The following is a 20,109-nucleotide window of genomic DNA, read 5'->3' as shown; positions in this document are numbered from 1 at the left end:
CGGCCTCAGTAAAATGTTTCTCCGGGGTTTCAGGAGGAGCGAGGCTAAAGATGCCGGACAACCAAGTGTCGATGGAGCTCGGGCTGAATGGAGCCTCAAAGCACCAGGTACCTTCCTTCCTCCCTTCATCACACAGTTTGTAAATGTGCTAGTTTTGAGGCGAATTAACTGTTTTAATTATTGTTTTTTCCAGTCTGCAGGTGCGGGCCAACAGCTGCGCGGCGCCACCGTCAGCTTTCACAACATCGACTACAAGGTGATTCAGGGAAGGAACTGCTTGTGTCGGAAGAAAGGTACGACCAAGGACATCCTCGTCGACCTCAAGTGAGTACAGTTTGTGAAAACTACGACGGTTTGTTTGTTTTGTGCTCCTTTCTAGTTAACCAGGTCTTTACAAACTTGCTAGCTGGGTAGCTAACGGGTAGACATATAGCACCATTGCCTCTTGTCTCATAACATAATATTCCTCTTTCGTGGAGCGGGTTACATTTGCTGAATAAAACTAGATGTGTTCAGCGCAGCTAGTTAGCTTTAGCATCCTCTATCTTGATTGGCTTGTGGCTTCGTTGCCTCAGAGGTCAGAAGTGCTCCAAAAGATGGTGTGGATTTAAAACAAGATATATTAGCTTGGATTTACTTCGACCCCAGCAAAGCAAATCCACTGATGAAAAAGAAAACATTTGTCTAAGTCCATAGAAAGTAAAATGTGTTGGATTTAGTTTCAGCTAACGGAAATGTAGCTTCCCTTTAACGGTAATCCTACACACTGGACCCTTGAAACCAAGCGACTAAAGCGAGGTTTCCTCCCTCTGAGGCTTCAAAGTTTGAGCTCTGGGTTCGGTAAACTGAGGCCGGCTGCCTGTTGTGCGGTTATTGTGCGTTTTGTTTGTCTTTGTGCCGACTGGAGGACACCTGGAGAGCTAACGTGACTCCATCAAACGCACATGTCTGGAGGCAGAGGAAGGAAGTTTTCTTTGTCAAGAAACTCACTTTTCCTCTGCGACAAACAAACACACACACACAAACACAAACACACACACACACACGCACACACGCACACACGCACGTATAAGAAAACAATGACTCTCAGGTTAAAGCAACAAACAGAAACAGTAGCAGGATGCTGAGCGTCACTGTTATAATTCACAGAAAAATGTTGGCTGGCTAATCTTAGGGACCTGAAGGAAATCTGTCGGTTTGGTTTTCAACAAACATTCACGGTTCCCAGAGGATGAATCCTACTGACTCTGGTAATCCTCTGACCTTTCGCCAGGTGATTAATTATTATTTTACTGATCCTGTGAAACAACTCAACATTTATTTAATGGATTGGCTCAAAATTCGGTCTTAATTCATGGTCATCAGAGGATGAATCCTCCTGACTCTGGTGATCCTCTGACCTTTTCCTTTGGCGCCACCATGGGGTTTATTGTTTGTTTTTTTGTGTGAAATATATCAATAACTACTTGATAGGCCACAAACAGGTAATATATTATAATACCGGATTATTTAATAGACCGCTCCAAAATTTGTTCGATATTCACGGTTCCCAGAGGATGAATCCTACTGACTGATGGTTGTCTGAATTTCCCTGTAGTGCCACCATGAGGTTGACATATTTTGGTTTTAGTGAAACATCTCAGCAACTACTTTATAGATTATTATAAAATTTGGCACTAGTATGCGTGGTGCCAAGAGGATGAATCATACCAATTTTTCACTTATTCCGTGTAATATCTCAAGGTTTATTTAATGGATCGGTGCAAAATTTGGTCGACATTCATGGATCCCGTAGAATGAACACTTGTGACTTTTAATATGCATCCATCCCTGACAATGAAAAAGAATACATATTATTCAATAAAAACAAAAAAAATTCTCCATTGCTATTAGATCTCTCGACTACAAACCTCTTTAAATTCTTTGATTATGTCAAGAAATGTTATGAAAATGGTCTTTGTTTATGATGTCGTGAGATGTTATGAAATTATGCATTATGAAAAAGGCAGTGGGTCAATGTGCAGTGTGTGTTTATGGAGGGTGGTATCTCTGGTGTTTTATTGCTCAGCGTGTAATCATTGACCAGTCTGACTCAAAGTTGAAGGTTAATTTGATATAAACGGTGTAAAATATTTGCTGATTCACGTGGTTTTCAAGGTTTCTTTTGGCCTAAATATGAAATGCTTCTATACGAATGAAGGACAGGAGCATCTGTTTATCACAAGGAGGCAGGAAGTTAAACATTTGGTTTGCTTGCGTAGGTTAAATATTTTGTTCTGGATCGCCCCTCCCACCCTCTGTCTTTCCATGTTTGTTTTTGGCCTCATTCAAAACAGAAAGTTTCAACTAAGCCACATTAATTTCAGCTGTTGCTAAACAATTACTGTGATTTTTAAAGTGTGGTCAGGTTGGTTTAATTAGACTTAATAATATGTCTGTTAGATATTACATTTAATGTCTCCACACAGCAAACATTTGTTTTTCCTGCTGGTTGAAGAGAGTGAAGGTCAACATGTGCTTCTGCTAAAAGAAAGAGACAGAGGTTTGTTAGAGATTTCCAGTCTGTTAAATAATTAACACACATAGTTATGAACTGATATAGTCCATGGTTGGAGCTTTATATTATTGTTTAGTTTACATAATAAATTATGTAAAAAGGGGGATTGATAATATAAATCCGTGTATTCTGCAGATATTCTCCATTACTCTTCATGCCTATTAAAGTTCAGGTCAGCGAGGTCAGTATAACACAGCTATCAGCTGGAGGTGGTTGTGTCTATGAAAGGTCCAGTTCTCAAGGGAAGTCAGTCACACGCCTGCACTTCAACACTCACACCTGTTTATCAGTATGTTGACATTAGGGAAGCAGACGGGTCGTTGTGGTCCAGTCTTGTGAGAAAAGATGAGAACACGGGATTCTCCTCCTCTTGACAGGATAGAGCCAATCAGATGTGAGGACGAGGCGAGACCAACCTGAGACGATAACCTGTGTATGAAAGGCCCCACTTCCGTTTGGGGGGCAGTGGTTCTGGACCCAACCTGCGTGTTGCTGGACCACTCACTGCTTTTGCAACTGCAGCGCTGAGTACTTTGCTTGTGATCATTTAGTAAATGAATATAGAGAACGAGAGAAGTTGTTGAACTGAGTTCTTCTGGAGGCGACACCAGGCATCCAATAATTAACACGCATTAACAGGTTGAAATAACAGCAGAGTGTTTTAAAAAAAGAAAGACAAAACAAGAGAAAGGCAGAACAAAGAGAAAGCAAGTGAGAAAGAAAGACACAAGATTAAACACAAAAACATACTTGCAGCGTCATGTTTCAGAGCTGGAAATAAACCAGTGTCATGTTTTAAGAAATGTTCCGACTGATGACGGTTTATGGGTTTGGCTGCAAATAAATAAGTTTAATTAGAAACTGTCATTATTTACGCAGTCTGAAAATAAATAAAAACCCATTAAAAAAAAAACTGCAGCGTCACGTGTTGAAGATAAATCATGAAATGTGCTGATTCATTCACGACGAAGTCTCAATCTTGAGTCAATCAAATTATTGCAAAACAGCAACTGAAACGTCACGATTTACTCAGTTTGCAAAAACACTAAACGCCTCCTTCAATTCCTCAAATGCATTGTGTCATAGCAAAGTTCCCCAACAGTCCCTTTGAAGAAACTTCCCCTTCATTTCAAATGTGCAATGAATGACAATCCTCGTTAAAGAAGTACAACCAAGTGTGGTGAAATAATAACGACAGATTATTCACAGGATGAAGTCGTGATCCTGAGTCAGCAAAAAGACCAAAAGTTTAATTTTTAACTGTTGGAAAACAACTGAAACGCTTCATTTCCTCAGAAACACAACAGAGGTGAAACTGACTCGTCATTTCAAACTAAAACATTTGTCAACATTAGAGTCGAGACAGATCAGCAAATATGAGCGCGTAGACGGTTAGCTTAGCTTAGCACAGAGACTGGGAACAGAGGGAAACTGTCAGCCTGGTTCCGCACCAGCTCCTCTAAAACATGTTACATCTTGTTTGATTAATTCATACAAAGAACAACTTGTAAGAAGGACAAGTAGTGATTTATATTTTTTAAATGTACCATTAGGTGTTATGCTAAGCTAACTAGCTGCAGCTTCATATTTTCAGACACCATTTTAAAACCCCAAAGCAATGTTCCTGCCTCGGCTGGACAATGTAGTTGATTCTACTTGTAGCTGCTGAGATTCAACATTTTAGGGAAAGAGTCAGTCACATTTTCTTCTGTACGATGTATAGTTTTAATATTTAAGTGTGTATTTTCCTTGAAAAGGAAAAATAGTAGAAAATATGTGACGTATAAAAAAACTTTTATTTTAATTCTCTATTTATTTTTTATGTTCTGGGATTTTTGTTGTTGTTTATTTGCATTTGAAGAGTCTTCTTTCATATGAAAGTTTCTCAAATTCCTCCACCATTAATTAACACACCTTTATCTTGTTTCCGTCTCTCAGTGGGCTCATGAAGCCGGGCCTGAACGCCATCATGGGAGCAACAGGAAGTGGAAAGTCCTCGTGAGTGTCTTCATGCTGGTTCTGTACCGAGAGAGAAACCCCACATTCACTCTCATTTTTGGGAAAAACTGTGTCTGCCATTTTTCTACAATTTTTTTGTCCTCCATTTGTTTGCCATTTCCCCCGCCAGTTGTCTGCCATTTCCCCCGCCAGTTGTCTGCCATTTCCCCCGCCAGTTGTCTGCCATTTCCCCCGCCAGTTGTCTGCCATTTCCCCCGCCAGTTGTCTGCCATTTTTCCCGCCAGTGGTCTGCCAGTTGTCTGCCATTTTTCCCGCCAGTGGTCTGCCAGTTGTCTGCCATTTTTTCCGCCAGTTGTCAGCCATTTTTCCCGCCAGTTGTCAGCCATTTTTCCCGCCAGTTGTCAGCCATTTTTCCCGCCAGTTGTCTGCCATTTTTCCCGCCAGTGGTCTGCCAGTTGTCTGGCATTTTTCCCGCCAGTGGTCTGCCAGTTGTCTGCCATTTTTCCCGCCAGTGGTCTGCCAGTTGTCTGCCATTTTTCCCGCCAGTGGTCTGCCAGTTGTCTGCCATGTTTTCTGCCAGTTGTCAGCCATTTTTCCCGCCAGTTGTCAGCCATTTTTCCCGCCAGTTGTCAGCCATTTTTCCCGCCAGTTGTCAGCGATTTTTCCCACCAGTTGTCTGCCATTTTTCCTGCCAGTTGTCTGGCATTTTTCCTGCCAGTTGTCTGCCAGTTGTCTGCCATTTTTCCCGCCAGTTGTCTGCCATTTTTCCCGCCAGTTGTCTGCCAGTTGTCAGCCATTTTTCCCGCCAGTTGTCAGCCATTTTTCCCGCCAGTTGTCAGCCATTTTTCCCGCCAGTTGTCTGCCATTTTTTTTCCGCCAGTGGTCTGCCAGTTGTCTGCCATTTTTCCCGCCAGTGGTCTGCCAGTTGTCTGCCATTTTTCCCGCCAGTGGTCTGCCAGTTGTCTGCCATTTTTTCTGCCAGTTGTCAGCCATTTTTCCCGCCAGTTGTCAGCCATTTTTCCCGCCAGTTGTTAGCCATTTTTCCCGCCAGTTGTCAGCCATTTTTCCCGCCAGTTGTCAGCCATTTTTCCCGCCAGTTGTCTGCCATTTTTCCCGCCAGTTGTCTGCCATTTCCCCCGCCAGTTGTCTGCCATTTCCCCCGCCAGTTGTCTGCCATTTCCCCCGCCAGTTGTCTGCCATTTCCCCCGCCAGTTGTCTGCCATTTTTCCCGCCAGTGGTCTGCCAGTTGTCTGCCATTTTTCCCGCCAGTGGTCTGCCAGTTGTCTGCCATTTTTTCCGCCAGTTGTCAGCCATTTTTCCCGCCAGTTGTCAGCCATTTTCCCGCCAGTTGTCAGCCATTTTTCCCGCCAGTTGTCTGCCATTTTTCCCGCCAGTGGTCTGCCAGTTGTCTGGCATTTTTCCCGCCAGTGGTCTGCCAGTTGTCTGCCATTTTTCCCGCCAGTGGTCTGCCAGTTGTCTGCCATTTTTCCCGCCAGTGGTCTGCCAGTTGTCTGCCATGTTTTCTGCCAGTTGTCAGCCATTTTTCCCGCCAGTTGTCAGCCATTTTTCCCGCCAGTTGTCAGCCATTTTTCCCGCCAGTTGTCAGCGATTTTTCCCACCAGTTGTCTGCCATTTTTCCTGCCAGTTGTCTGGCATTTTTCCTGCCAGTTGTCTGCCAGTTGTCTGCCATTTTTCCCGCCAGTTGTCTGCCATTTTTCCCGCCAGTTGTCTGCCAGTTGTCAGCCATTTTTCCCGCCAGTTGTCAGCCATTTTTCCCGCCAGTTGTCAGCCATTTTTCCCGCCAGTTGTCTGCCATTTTTTTTCCGCCAGTGGTCTGCCAGTTGTCTGCCATTTTTCCCGCCAGTGGTCTGCCAGTTGTCTGCCATTTTTCCCGCCAGTGGTCTGCCAGTTGTCTGCCATTTTTTCTGCCAGTTGTCAGCCATTTTTCCCGCCAGTTGTCAGCCATTTTTCCCGCCAGTTGTTAGCCATTTTTCCCGCCAGTTGTCAGCCATTTTTCCCGCCAGTTGTCTGCCATTTTTCCCGCCAGTTGTCTGCCATTTTTCCCGCCAGTTGTCTGCCATTTTTCCTGCCAGTTGTCTGCCATTTTTCCTGCCAGTTGTCTGCCAGTTGTCTGACATTTTTCCCGCCAGTTGTCTGCCATTTTTCCCGCCAGTTGTCTGCCATTTTTCCCGCCAGTTGTCTGCCAGTTGTCTGCCATTTTTCCCGCCAGTTGTCTGCCATTTTTCCCGCCAGTTGTCTGCCATTTTCTCCGTCAGTTGTCTGCCATTTTTTCGCTAGTTTTCCGCCATTTGTCTGCCAGTTGTCCACCATTCTCGTAGCGTCGTCTCTTTGCATGCCTGGAGTCCATACATTGACGTTCTCCCTTGTCGTTCAGGTTCCTGGATGTCTTGGCAGCCAGGAAGGACCCTGCAGGTTTGTCGGGAGAGGTTTTAATCGACGGAGCTCATCAGCCTCCAAACTTCAAGTGTCTGTCTGGATACGTGGTGCAGGTGGGTAAGACGAACAGGAAGTCAGACAGGAAGTCAGGTCTGCAGAACATCACATTTTAATGGTTTGACGGTTCACTGGTCTTCAGGACGACGTGGTGATGGGGACGCTGACGGTCAGGGAGAACTTCAGGTTCTCTGCGGCGCTGAGACTCCCGACGACCATCTCTCAGAAGGAGAAGGAAGAGAAGGTCAACAAACTGATCAAGGAGCTGGGACTGGGCCGAGTGGCCGACTCCAAGGTGAGGAGGAGGAGGAGCTCTGTCAGACAGAGAGATAAGAAAGGGTGTCAGAAACGACACCAATAAAAGAGGTGGAAGAAAACATGAATAAGGAAAGATAGTACAAACAAGAGTTAGGAAACACGATGAAAAATAAAGAGAAGTAACACGGAGGAAAGAAGGGAGAAGAGAAAGTGAAAAACAGGAGAGCAAAACGATAAAAAAAGAACATATGCATTTGTTTTTAATGTGTTTGTTCTTTTTTAAACACAGAGTCTGAACCAAAAACAGATCTAACTTTCCTTTCACAATAAAATCCACGGACATTTAATAACCACAGTTGTGTCTAAAAAAGCCTGGAGGAAGGAAGATATCGGGAAGGAAACGGAGGAGGAAGAAGAAAAGAAACAAAGAAGTAAAATTATGGAGGAGAAAGAAGGGTGAGGAGAAATGGGAGAAGGAGAGTGACAAAAATAATGACAGAAAGAAAGAAAGGGGAAGAACAAAAGAGAAATATACAAAGTGCAATGAAAGAGACGGACAGCGCAACGAGCAACAAAAAAAAGAAAGAGAAAAATAGAGAAAGTTTAAAGAACACTGGAAAAGTTAAAAATAGAACAATCAAACAAGGTTGAAAGGGAAGAAAAAAAGATGGAAACAGTCAGAAAAAGGTAAAGAAAGAGAACGGGAGAGACGGAAAGAAAGAGAGGAAGAATGAAAAAGGTGGTGAACGCATTACATCACAGAGGGTCCTCACAAGTAGAGAAGAACCAACGTGTGTGTGTGTGTGTGTGTGTGTGTGTGTGTGTGTGTGTGTGTGTGTGTGTGTGTGTGTGTGTGTGTGTGTGTGCGCGCAGGTGGGCACTCAGCTGATTCGGGGGATCTCCGGCGGCGAGAGGAAGAGGACGAACATCGGCATGGAGCTGATCATCGACCCGCCCGTCCTCTTCCTGGACGAACCCACCACCGGCCTGGACGCCAGCACCGCCAACTCTGTGCTGCTACTGCTGAAGAGGTCCACACACACACACACACACACACACACACACACACACACACACACACACACACACACACAAGCTAGAACAAAGTAGAACTCCAGGTGCACCAGATCTGCAACAATTAGACAGCAAGAGGGAGGAGTTAAATCAGGGGGCGTAACAACAGACACACACGCGTATGCACGCACAAACAGACACACACGTAGACCCACGCACAAACAGACACACACGCAGACCCACGCACACACAGACACACACACAAACAACACACGCGCACATGCACGAACGCACAGACACAAGCACACAGACAGACAGACAGACTTACGCACACACACGCATAAACACACAGACAGACAGACACACACACAGACAGACAGACACAGACACACACGCACACACACACAGACACACAGATATACAGACACACACACACACACAGACAGACACACACACACACAGACAGACACACACAAACACACAGACAGACAGACACACACAAACACAGACACACACACACACAGACAGGCACACACACAAACACACAGACAGACAGACTTACGCACACACACACGCATAAACACACAGACAGACAGGCACACGCACACACACAGACACACACACAGACACACAGATATACAGACAGACACACACACACACACACACACACAGACAGACACACACACACACAAACACAGACACACACACACAGACAGACAGACACACACACACACAAACACAGACACACACACACAGACAGACAGACACACACACGCACAAACACAGACACACACACACACACACAGACAGACAGGCACACACAGACAGACAGAGAGACAGACACACACACAAACACACAGACAGGCACACACACAAACACACAGACAGACAGACACACACACACGCACAAACACAGACACACACACACAGACAGGCACACACACAAACACACAGACAGACAGACACACACACACGCACAAACACAGACACAAACACACAGACAGACAAGCACACACACACACACAGACAGACAGACACACACACACACAGACAGACAGACACACACACACAGACAGGCACACACAGACAGACACAAACACACAGACAGACAGACAGACAGACACGCACACAGACAGGCACACACAGACAGACAGACAGACGCACAAACACACAGACAGACAGACACACACACGCACACAGACACACACAAACACACAGACAGACAGACACACGCACACAGACAGACAGACACACACACGCACACAGACACACACAAACACACAGACAGACAGACACACGCACACAGACACACACAAACACACAGACAGACAGACACACGCACACAGACAGACAGACACACACAAACACACAGACAGACACACGCACAAACACAGACACACACACACACACACGGTTAAACTCTCTATCAAAACCCTTTTTGTTTTTAAATGTCTCGGCACGAGAGAGGAACTAATGTTCTCCGGCCCTCGTTTCTTCAGGATGGCCAACAGCGGCCGCACCATCATCCTCTCCATCCACCAGCCTCGATACTCCATCTACCGGCTGTTCGACAGCCTCACCCTGCTGGTCAACGGCAAACAGGTCGGTCAGGCCTGAGAGAGGAATACATCTTTATTTCCTCTCTTTCTTTTTCACGCGTTACTTCCATGACGTCGTCCTTTTTCTTTTATTTACTCTTTCTTTCACTTTGTATTTCCCTTTCTGTCGCTCCTTCTCTCTGTATTTTCTCTCGGTGCTCACTATGTTCTTTATTTTTGTAATTATACATTTGACCATATTTTATTTTTGCTCACTCTTCAATTATTTATTTATTATATATTACTGTCTTTTTTCCGTTGCTTTTCATTTAACGTTTTGCTTTTTCAGTATTTCTTCCTCACGTTTTATTTGTTAGTTTTGACGATTTATTTTCTCCATTTTTTTCATTTTTTCATCAGATTTTTTTTTTAAGTTCATTTGATTTATTTTTTTCTAACATTCTTTTATTTGTCTAATATTTTTATAAAGAATTACCTTTTTTTTCACTGTTCTGTGTTTATTTATCTTTTCTGTTTGTCCTCTTTCTTGTTCCCTTTTCTCTTCTCACCACTCAACAACACATATTCCAACTTGTGTACTGTCTTTATTAACTTTATTAATATAGAATTTAACATGAATTCTTATTTTCACTATAATTATAATTAACAGGTTTACCACGGCCCGGCTCAGACAGCACTGGAGTATTTCTCAGACATTGGTAGGAACATGAAATGAATCCAATACAACACGACGTGATGTGGAGGTGATGCACTGTACGTGATTCGGTTTGGAACTTCATTTCCCAGGATACACCTGTGAGCCCCACAACAACCCTGCTGACTTCTTCCTGGACATCATCAACGGAGACTCAACCGCCGTCGCCCTCAACAGCATCGACAAAGAAGGTGCGAACGTCTGGGTGTGACTTTGGACAGAGACGATATCAATAAAGATATATATGTCTTTATTGATTTATATATCAATAGAGATGTATGTTTCCTGGTTGTGATCACTCTGAATGTTCTCCCTCCAGATCCAGAGTCCGTGACGACGTCCAGGCGAGGCATCGAGGACAAACTCGTTGAGGAATACAGGAGCTGCAGCCACTTCAAGCAGACCAAGGCAGAGCTGGGTTCGTACAGAAGATCACAGGCTCCACATGTGGATTTAAGGAAAAGTAGAAATACACACAAAATACTCTCAGTAAATAAAAGTGAGCGTTTGTAGCGATACCTACGAAAAATAATGCACTGTAACTCCTAGATAAGTATTTCACCATCTTTACCTAACCCTAATTAAATATCATCATCTTTATTGAACATAACTATGTATTTCATCATCTTTATTAAACATAACTCAGTATTTCATCATCTTTATTAAACATAACTCAGTATTTTATCATCTTTAATAAACATAACTCAGTATTTAACCATCTTTATTAAACATAACTCAGTATTTTATCATCTTTATTAAACATAACTCAGTATTTTATCATCTTTAATAAACATAACTCAGTATTTAACCATCTTTATTAAACATAACTCAGTATTTTATCATCTTTATTAAACATAACTCAGTATTTCATCATCTTTAGTAAACATAACTCAGTATTTTATCATCTTTATTAAACATAACTAAGTATTTCATCATCTTTATTAAACATAACTCAGTATTTTATCATCTTTAATAAACATAACTCAGTATTTAACCATCTTTATTAAACATAACTCAGTATTTCATCATCTTTAGTAAACATAACTCAGTATTTTATCATCTTTATTAAACATAACTCAGTATTTAATCATCTTTATTAAACATAACTAAGTATTAATCATCTTTATTAAGCATGGCTAGGTATTAATCATCTTTATTAAACATAGCTAAGTATTTCATCATCTTTATTAAACATAGCTGGGTATTAATCATCTTTATTAAACATAGCTAAGTATTTCATCATCTTTATTAAACATAGCTAAGTATTAATCATCTTTATTAAACATAGCTAAGTATTTCATCATCTTTATTAAACATAGCTAAGTATTAATCATCTTTATTAAACATAGCTAAGTATTAATCATCTTTATTAAACATAGCTAAGTATTAATCATCTTTATTAAACATAGCTAAGTATTTCATCATCTTTATTAAACATAGCTAAGTATTTCATCATCTTTATTAAACATAGCTAAGTATTAATCATCTTTATTAAACATAGCTAAGTATTAATCATCTTTATTAAACATAGCTAAGTATTTCATCATCTTTATTAAACATAGCTAAGTATTAATCATCTTTATTAAACATAGCTAAGTATTAATCATCTTTATTAAACATAGCTAGGTATATCCCTGTCTGTATTGCCGTTAGCTTGTTCCAGCGCATCAGACCTGTCCCTTCTGTCTCTCAGAGAGGATAATGCAGGGGAAGCAGACCACCACCACATCTCCCTCCAGAACCATCACCTACAACACCGGCTTCCTGACCCAGTTCAGATGGGTTCTGGGGAGAACGTTCCGCAACCTGATGCTCAACCCTCAGACCTCCATCGCTCAGGTAGGAACATCAACGGTCCACCTGGAACCGTGAGGGAATCAAAACATCGGCAGGGGTTCATTACGGAGAAAGAAGTGGCATTTATTGGACAATATACCTCCATTTATGAGTATTTATTTTCTGCGTAGAGAAGGTTCAATCATCATACATCCAGCAGTCTGAGGAAGGAAGAACAAGATGTACAATAAGTTTCGGGTTTACTCACTTTTGTACAATTGTTATTTAGTTGGAGCAGCATCTAGTGGCCACAAGAGGAACTTCAGCTTCAGAAACTGTAATTTGGGGAGATACGCGTTTTCTGGCAGAAAATCAAGACGACACTCTGTCTATTAAATATGAAGCTCATCTAGAGACACACATCAGGTATCTTACGAGGTGAGATCACTTATTCACATTGAACTGACACACATTTGTCGACACGGATGCATTGTGGGGACCGCAAATCAGGTCCCCATAATGTTTTATCTTTGTGGTAAAAGGAACGCATCATTTTGGAAAATTAGGCATCTTAACTTTCTTTTTGACAATGAGATGAGAAGATTGATATAAATCTCATGTCTTTTGTTCTGGAGTCAGGATGTGGCTAGCTTAGCTTAGCACAAAACAGTGGGGGGGAACGGCTAGCCTAGCTCCAGCTACTAGCATGCCTCCCAAGAAGTGCTCCTTTAAGTTCCTGCTCCAACAGGCTGTGGTTGCTGCATACGTTCATCACTGCAGCGACTCATTCCACTTTTTCGCTGACTATAAATGTGTTTTTATTCTGTTTAGATGGGGGTGACGTTGTTCCTGGCTCTCGTCGTTGGAGCCATTTTCTTTGGCGTCAAGGAGGATCAGAGCGGAATGCAGAATAGGTATTATATTATATATTATCTCAGCAGGAGAAACAGCTTTCATGTCAAGTAGGTTTCCACCTACAAGAAAATGTCTTATTAGTTATTAGAAACTAAACCATATTTATTTTCATTAATCAACTTGAAGGGACTATGAATAAACGCATCGTTACATTTAAATAAAATGTAACCGATGCAATGTTTAGAGACAAACCATAAAACATACATATATACAAACAAAACCCACTTAGATATAACAATGACTGAAAAAGAAGAGTTTTGAGGATGAAGTATGCAATTCTTCACTCGTACTAATAGCAATAGTGGAAGTAAACCATACTATGGAGTGATGGTAGCATTGGTCATACTCAGTTTATGATAATATTAGAATGTGTTAAGTATCAGTCTGTGTATTGGTGAGTGTGTCGATGTGTTTTCAGGTTCGGCGCGCTCTTCTTCATCACCGTGAATCAGTGTTTCAGCTCGCTGTCGTCTGCCGAGCTCTTCATCGCGGAGAGGAAAATCTTCATGTGAGCACACGACATGACTTTTTTTGTGATATGAGAAAACCTAAAAAAATCAGGTCCCCATAAACTGAACATTTTAATTTGCAGTTTATTTTGTGAGATAAGCATCTTGACCTCCTTTCTGAGAGGGAGATGAGAAGATAAATATCCATGTCATGTCTTTGTGCTGGAGGTACGATGTAGTTAGCGTAGCTTAGCACACAGACTGGAAACACTAGGAAACAGCTAGCTTAGCTCTGTCCAAAGTTCTCTACAGCTGATTTGTTTACACAATTTATCTCACATGTTAAACTTGTAAAAGGACAATTTATGATTTTTAGGGGAGTTGTGTGCAAGTTTCCTTTTTGTTTTCAGTCTTTATGCTAAGCTAAGCTAATATCCTGACTCTTTACTTAACCCAGCCATGAGACTACTGTCATCTTATCTTACTTAAGAAAGAAGATGCAAGTTTCCCAAATTAAACTTTTCCCATGGATAATATGAAAAACCTTGCGGGGACCTAAACCTCGTACCTAAACGGGTTGTAAGTCCCCACAATGTGGCCTAAATATACACATACACACACGTCTGTGACAACTTTGCTGCGATTTCTCAGCCTCTCGCAGTGATAGATGTGTAGCCCAACAGCTAATACTTCTCGATGAGGTTCATTGATGATTTCTGTGTATTTCCCCTGGTCAGTCACGAGTACATCAGCGGGTACTACCGGGTGTCGGTGTACTTCCTGTCTAAGATCCTGTCGGACATCCTCACGCTGAGGACGTTGCCGGCCATCGTCTTCAGCTGTGTGGCGTACTTCATGATCGGTAGGAGACACACACTGTGCTACGTTGTGAGGCTTGCTTATTTACAGCAGAATATTCATTTTTAACCATTTTAATAATCGATAAAGTCATTTATGAAGAATAAATGTAAAAAAAAAGGAAAGATCTGGTTCCAGGTTCTCAAATGTGAGAATTAAACAGACGTGATATTTAAATAAAGGTTGTATATAATTGTAAAATTGATCTTTAGTGGTTTAGTTTAAAGACGTTTTTTCATTTTTAAGTTATTTTTAAGGTTAAAATTTGGGTTAATATTTTTCTTTAAAGGTTTTAGTACAACTACTTGCCTTACATTTTGGTAATTTAAATAATTCATGAATCTCAACTTTCTATGTTTGCAAATTAATATTGTTATGTACAAGTACGCTTCATTTTAGTGCTTTTTTGTGTTTAAAAACATCAAACTATTAGTTTTTAGACATATTCACTGATTCCTTTCACAATCTTATAAAATATAGTACAACATGTTGCTGCTTCAACAACTTATTTGACAGCTAGGGTTAGCTCTTTCGCTGATGACCTTGTTCTGATGTTTCCTCCTGCAGGCCTGAAGCCGACAGCCGGAGCCTTTTTCATCTTCATGTTCAGCGTGACTCTGGTCGCCTACACGGCCACCGCCATGGCTCTGGCCATCTCCGCCGACCAGACGGTGGTCGCCATCGCCAACATCTTCATGACCATCGCCTGCGTCTTCATGATGGTGACACACACACACACACACACACACACATTGTCTTTTTTGTGTTTATTATTAAATCTAGTTTTGCTTATTCTCATTTCTAAGACAAAGAACTTCATGTAAAGAAATTGTTTAAAAAATAAATTAAGTTAAAAATGTGGATAATTCAGGCGGCAACCTCCGGTTCTAAAAAGTGTCTTAAAGCTGCATTCTCTCTCCTGACCACCAGGGGGCGACTCCTCTGGTTGTATAGAAGTCTATGCTTCATGTGTTAAAGCTGCATTCTCTCTCCTGACCACCAGGGGGCGACTCCTCTGGTTGTATAGAAGTCTATGCTTCATGTGTTAAAGCTGCATTCTCTCTCCTGACCACCAGGGGTTGACTCCTCTGGTTGTATACAAGTCTATGCTTCATGTGTTAAAGCTGCATTCTCTCTCCTGACCACCAGGGGGCGACTCCTCTGGTTGTATAGAAGTCTATGAGAGAATGACTCTGTAAACATAGTTTGTGTTTCTTACCTGAACTCTGTCTTTCTCTGCAGATCTTTGCAGGTCTGCTCGTGAATCTTCCCTCCATCAGCAGCTGGCTCGCTTGGTTGAAATACTTGAGTATACCACGATACGGCCTCGGTGTATGTACACACACACACACACACACACACACACACACACACACACACACACACACACACACACACACACACACACTACATTCTAAGGATCACTTTCACCTATATTAATGTAATGTATGTTTTGGTTTGTTCCTGTTCTGTGAGAATACAATAAAAGTGTGTTAACTCTTCAGACAACCCACTTTCTCAAAAACACTTTGTTGAACTCTTGATTTCTGATCATTAAACATATTATTCTGAAAGCATGGCGGTAGTGATGATGAGTGTTTATGTTTTATATTTATGTTTTATATTTATCCTCAGGCTCTGCTGGTGAACGAGTTCACCGGGCTGAACTTCTGTCACGGGCTCAACAGCACCGTCACTCCACCGGGACTCGCGTGAGTCAAGATGTCCACGCCTGCCTGGCTTCCTAGTTTACTTCAAAGCTGAGCCAGACTACTAGTTAGTGGTGTGGCTAGTTAGCCAGACTACTAGTTAGTGGTGTGGCTAGTTAGCCAGACTACTAGTTAGTGGTGTCGCTAGTTAGCCAGATTACTAGTTAGTGATGTGGTTAGTTTGTTTTACATGTTAATAAAACATGTTGCTTACTTGTTTATTTAATAGGTGAGCCACACAACTAGTTAGTGATGCGGTGAGTGAGCCATGCAACTAGTTAGTAGTGTGGTTAGTGAGCCAGACAACTAGTTAGTGATGTGGTTAGTGAGCCAGACAACTTGTTAGTGGTGTGGTTAGTGAGTCAGACAACTAGTTAGTGATTAGATTGTTATACTTGGATAAAAGGTCTTTACTTAAGTGCGAGGCTGCCAGTCTGCTAGTAGAATGGTTAGTTAATTAGTCAGTTAACTCGTTACTTGCTGAAAATGACTAGTTTGCTAGATTCTTTTTTACTTTTATATATTTACTCATATGCCTGGCTAACTATTAAATGAAGTCATACCTCTGAATAGTGAAGGGGTTAAAGAGGTTAAAGAGGTTAAAGGGGTTAAAGGGGTTAAAGAGGTTAAAGGGGTTAGAGAGGTTAAAGGGGTTAGAGAGGTTAAAGGGGTTAGAGAGGTTAAAGGGGTTAAAGGGGTTAAAGAGGTTAAAGGGGTTAAGGAGGTTAAAGGGGTTAGAGAGGTTAAAGGGGTTAAAGAGGTTAAAGGGGTTAAAGGGGTTAAAGGGGTTAAAGAGGTTAAAGGGGTTAAAGGGGTTAGAGAGGTTAAAGGGGTTAGAGAGGTTAAAGGGGTTAGAGAGGTTAAAGGGGTTAAAGGGGTTAAAGAGGTTAAAGGGGTTAAGGAGGTTAAAGGGGTTAGAGAGGTTAAAGGGGTTAAAGAGGTTAAAGGGGTTAAAGGGGTTAAAGAGGTTAAAGGGGTTAAAGAGGTTAAAGGGGTTAAAGGGGTTAAAGAGGTTAAAGGGGTTAAAGAGGTTAAAGGGGTTAGAGAGGTTAAAGGGGTTAAAGAGGTTAAAGGGGTTAAAGGGGTTAAAGAGGTTAAAGGGGTTAAAGAGGTTAAAGGGGTTAAAGGGGTTAAAGAGGTTAAAGGGGTTAAAGAGGTTAAAGGGGTTAGAGAGGTTAAAGGGGTTAGAGAGGTTAAAGGGGTTAGAGAGGTTAAAGGGGTTAAAGGGGTTAAAGAGGTTAAAGGGGTTAAAGGGGTTAAAGAGGTTAAAGGGGTTAAAGAGGTTAAAGGGGTTAGAGAGGTTAAAGGGGTTAAAGAGGTTAAAGGGGTTAAAGAGGTTAAAGGGGTTAAAGAGGTTAAAGGAGTTAGAGAGGTTAGAGAGGTTAAAGGGGTTAGAGAGGTTAAAGGGGTTAAAGGGGTTAAAGGGGTTGAATAGGTTAAAGGGGTTTGAGAGGTTAAAGGGGTTAAAGGGGTTAGAGAGGTTAAAGGAGTTAGAGAGGTTAAAGGGATTTGAGAGGTTAAAGGGGTTAAAGGGGTTAAAGAGGTTAAAGGGGTTAAAGGGGTTAAAGGGGTTAAAGGGGTTAGAGAGGTTAAAGGGGTTAAAGGGGTTAAAGGGGTTAAAGAGGTTAAAGAGGTTAAAGAGGTTAAAGGGGTTAGAGGGGTTAAAGGGGTTAAAGGGGTTAAAGAGGTTAAAGGTTAAAGAGTAACGGCTCACCTGCGTGTGTCCAGCTGTACAGGGGAGGAGTTCCTGGAGGAGCAGGGCGTGGACTTCTCCACCTGGGGCTTCTGGCAGAACCACATGGCTCTGGGCATCATGACCTTCTGCTTCCTCTCCATCGCGTACATCAAACTGCGCTTCATCAGGAAGTTCACCTAGACCTCCTCCAGCTCCACCTTCATCTCCTCCAACTCCATCACCTCCATCACCTCCTCCAGCTCCACCTTCATCTCCTCCAGCTCCATCACCTCCATCACCTCCTCCAGCTCCACCTTCATCTCCTCCAGCTCCATCACCTCCATCACCTCCTCCAGCTCCACCTTCATCTCCTCCAGCTCCATCACCTCCATCACCTCCTCCAGCGCTACCTTCATCTCCTCCAGCTCCACCTTCATCTCCTCCAGCTCCATCACCTCCATCACCTCCTCCAGCTCCACCTTCATCTCCTCCAGCTCCATCACCTCCATCACCTCCTCCAGCGCTACCTTCATCTCCTCCAGCTCCATCTTCATCTCCTCCAGCTCCACCTTCATCTCCTCCAGCTCCACCTTCATCTCCTCCAGCTCCACCTTCATCTCCTCCAGCGCCACCTTCATCTCCTCCAGCTCCACCTTCATCTCCTCCAGCTCCATCACCTCCTCCAGCTCCACCTTCATCTCCTCCAGCTCCACCTTCATCTCCTCCAGCTCCACCTTCACCTCCTCCAGCTCCACCTTCATCTCCTCCAGCTCCACCTCCTCCACCTTCATCACCTCCTCCTTCTCCATCACCTCCATCACCTCCTCCACCACTACCACTGTAATATAATCTAAGAGGGAAGTTTAAAAATATATTTGTACAAATATCATTTGTAATTTTTGGTAATCGTCCAGATCTGGAATACGGATATTTTGTTTGTACAATTAAAACAATTTTCTGTTTAAAGGGACTTTATGTTGAAGTTATTAATAATGTGTTTTGACCAATACTTAACTGTATGGGGATGTTGGCACTTTAAAGTTCAGAGCCAAAGAAGCATTTTTTTCTCTCACACAAATACCATTTTATATTTATAAATGTGTGAAAAATGAAAACACGGCATTTACATCTTGAATCTCAGTTGTTGTTATTTTTTAGATTTAATCCAGTTTTATGCATTTTATTTCTCCTTCTCATTTCTCTGACGTGACATTATTTAAATCGGTGTTAACGGCTTAAGAGCCCTGGTGGTCAACAGCGGTAAATGCAGCTATAAACACAATCATTTTCAGATATATTTGTATATGTATATGCACTGTTTATAGAAACATATTTGGTATTTGTATTAACTTTGAGCCATTAACTATAATTTTAAAACTTTGGAGTGGAACATTTTCAGAACAGAGATATACATACAGTTCAATGTTCACAGTTAGTTACCAGGTTAGCAAGAAAGCATTTGATAATTAGAACTAAACCAACAATAATAATAATAATATTAATAATAATAATAATAATAATAATAAACCAAATAATTGACCTGAAGATGGCGCTAGATTAAAAGTGAAAGGATCACCAAAGTGATTACAACTCATCCAGGGAGGCTGCTGGGTAAGCGATGTCAGTAAAAACTATAAATGTTAACCTCATGGTGGCGCTAGAGGAAGAGTCAGATTGTCACCAAAGTCTGTGAGGTTCATCCTCTGGGGAACATGAACATATGCGCCACATTTCCTGCCAATCCATTTAATAGTTGTTGAGATATTTCAGTCTGGAACCTAAAAACCTTTAATAAACAATGTGCCTTTTGTTAGATATGACAAGATAATGGGAGAGGATCATGACCACAGACACACACACACACACACACACACACGCGGTTGACGACAGTATGTGTGTGTGTGTGTGTGTGTAAGCAGACACTCGCTTCCATAGAAACCGTGGGTATAAACAGCCCCAGCATGTGTGATGAAATCTCCGGTTCCAGTTGTGTAACCTCAGTCACGGCTGGAGAGTCAGACTCTCACACACCTGCTGAGGGAATGAGTAACCGTCTGCTGTGCCTTTGAGCAAGGCGGGGACCCGACGGCCGAGACGGAGAGGACGAGTGAAACCCAACGAGGGGACTTCTTCAAAAATAAAAGGCAAAGAAAAAGAGTAAAAAGCAGATTAACGAGCAGAAAAGAGAGAAATCTTTGGGTTCGTGGCCTTCGGACTTTTAGCATTTAATTG

At 42.1% G+C, this 20,109-nt stretch overlaps 1 protein-coding gene across 1 annotated transcript; it reads left to right on the top strand.

Moving 5' to 3' along the window:
* Positions 1-71: 71 nt before the first annotated feature.
* On the top strand, positions 72-18,214 carry abcg2a (ATP-binding cassette, sub-family G (WHITE), member 2a; the record flags this gene model as incomplete). Its single annotated transcript, XM_079215550.1, has 18 exons — positions 72-107; positions 194-324; positions 4,496-4,555; positions 6,912-7,026; positions 7,113-7,265; positions 8,102-8,259; positions 9,742-9,844; positions 10,451-10,499; positions 10,588-10,686; positions 10,815-10,913; positions 12,189-12,334; positions 13,103-13,185; positions 13,605-13,694; positions 14,373-14,497; positions 15,061-15,215; positions 15,736-15,825; positions 16,129-16,205; positions 17,931-18,214. 18 exons carry the CDS (start codon positions 72-74, stop codon positions 18,076-18,078), a joined length of 1,917 nt encoding a protein of 638 aa, XP_079071676.1. The 3' UTR covers positions 18,079-18,214.
* Between the last annotated feature and the right edge of the window lie 1,895 nt (positions 18,215-20,109).

Source organism: Taurulus bubalis (genome assembly GCF_910589615.1).
Source record: "Taurulus bubalis genome assembly, chromosome: 3".
Taxonomy (NCBI): Eukaryota; Metazoa; Chordata; class Actinopteri; order Perciformes; family Cottidae; genus Taurulus; species Taurulus bubalis.
The sequence above is the reverse complement of the archived record's forward strand: the minus strand, read 5'-3'. Positions and strand labels throughout refer to the sequence as shown.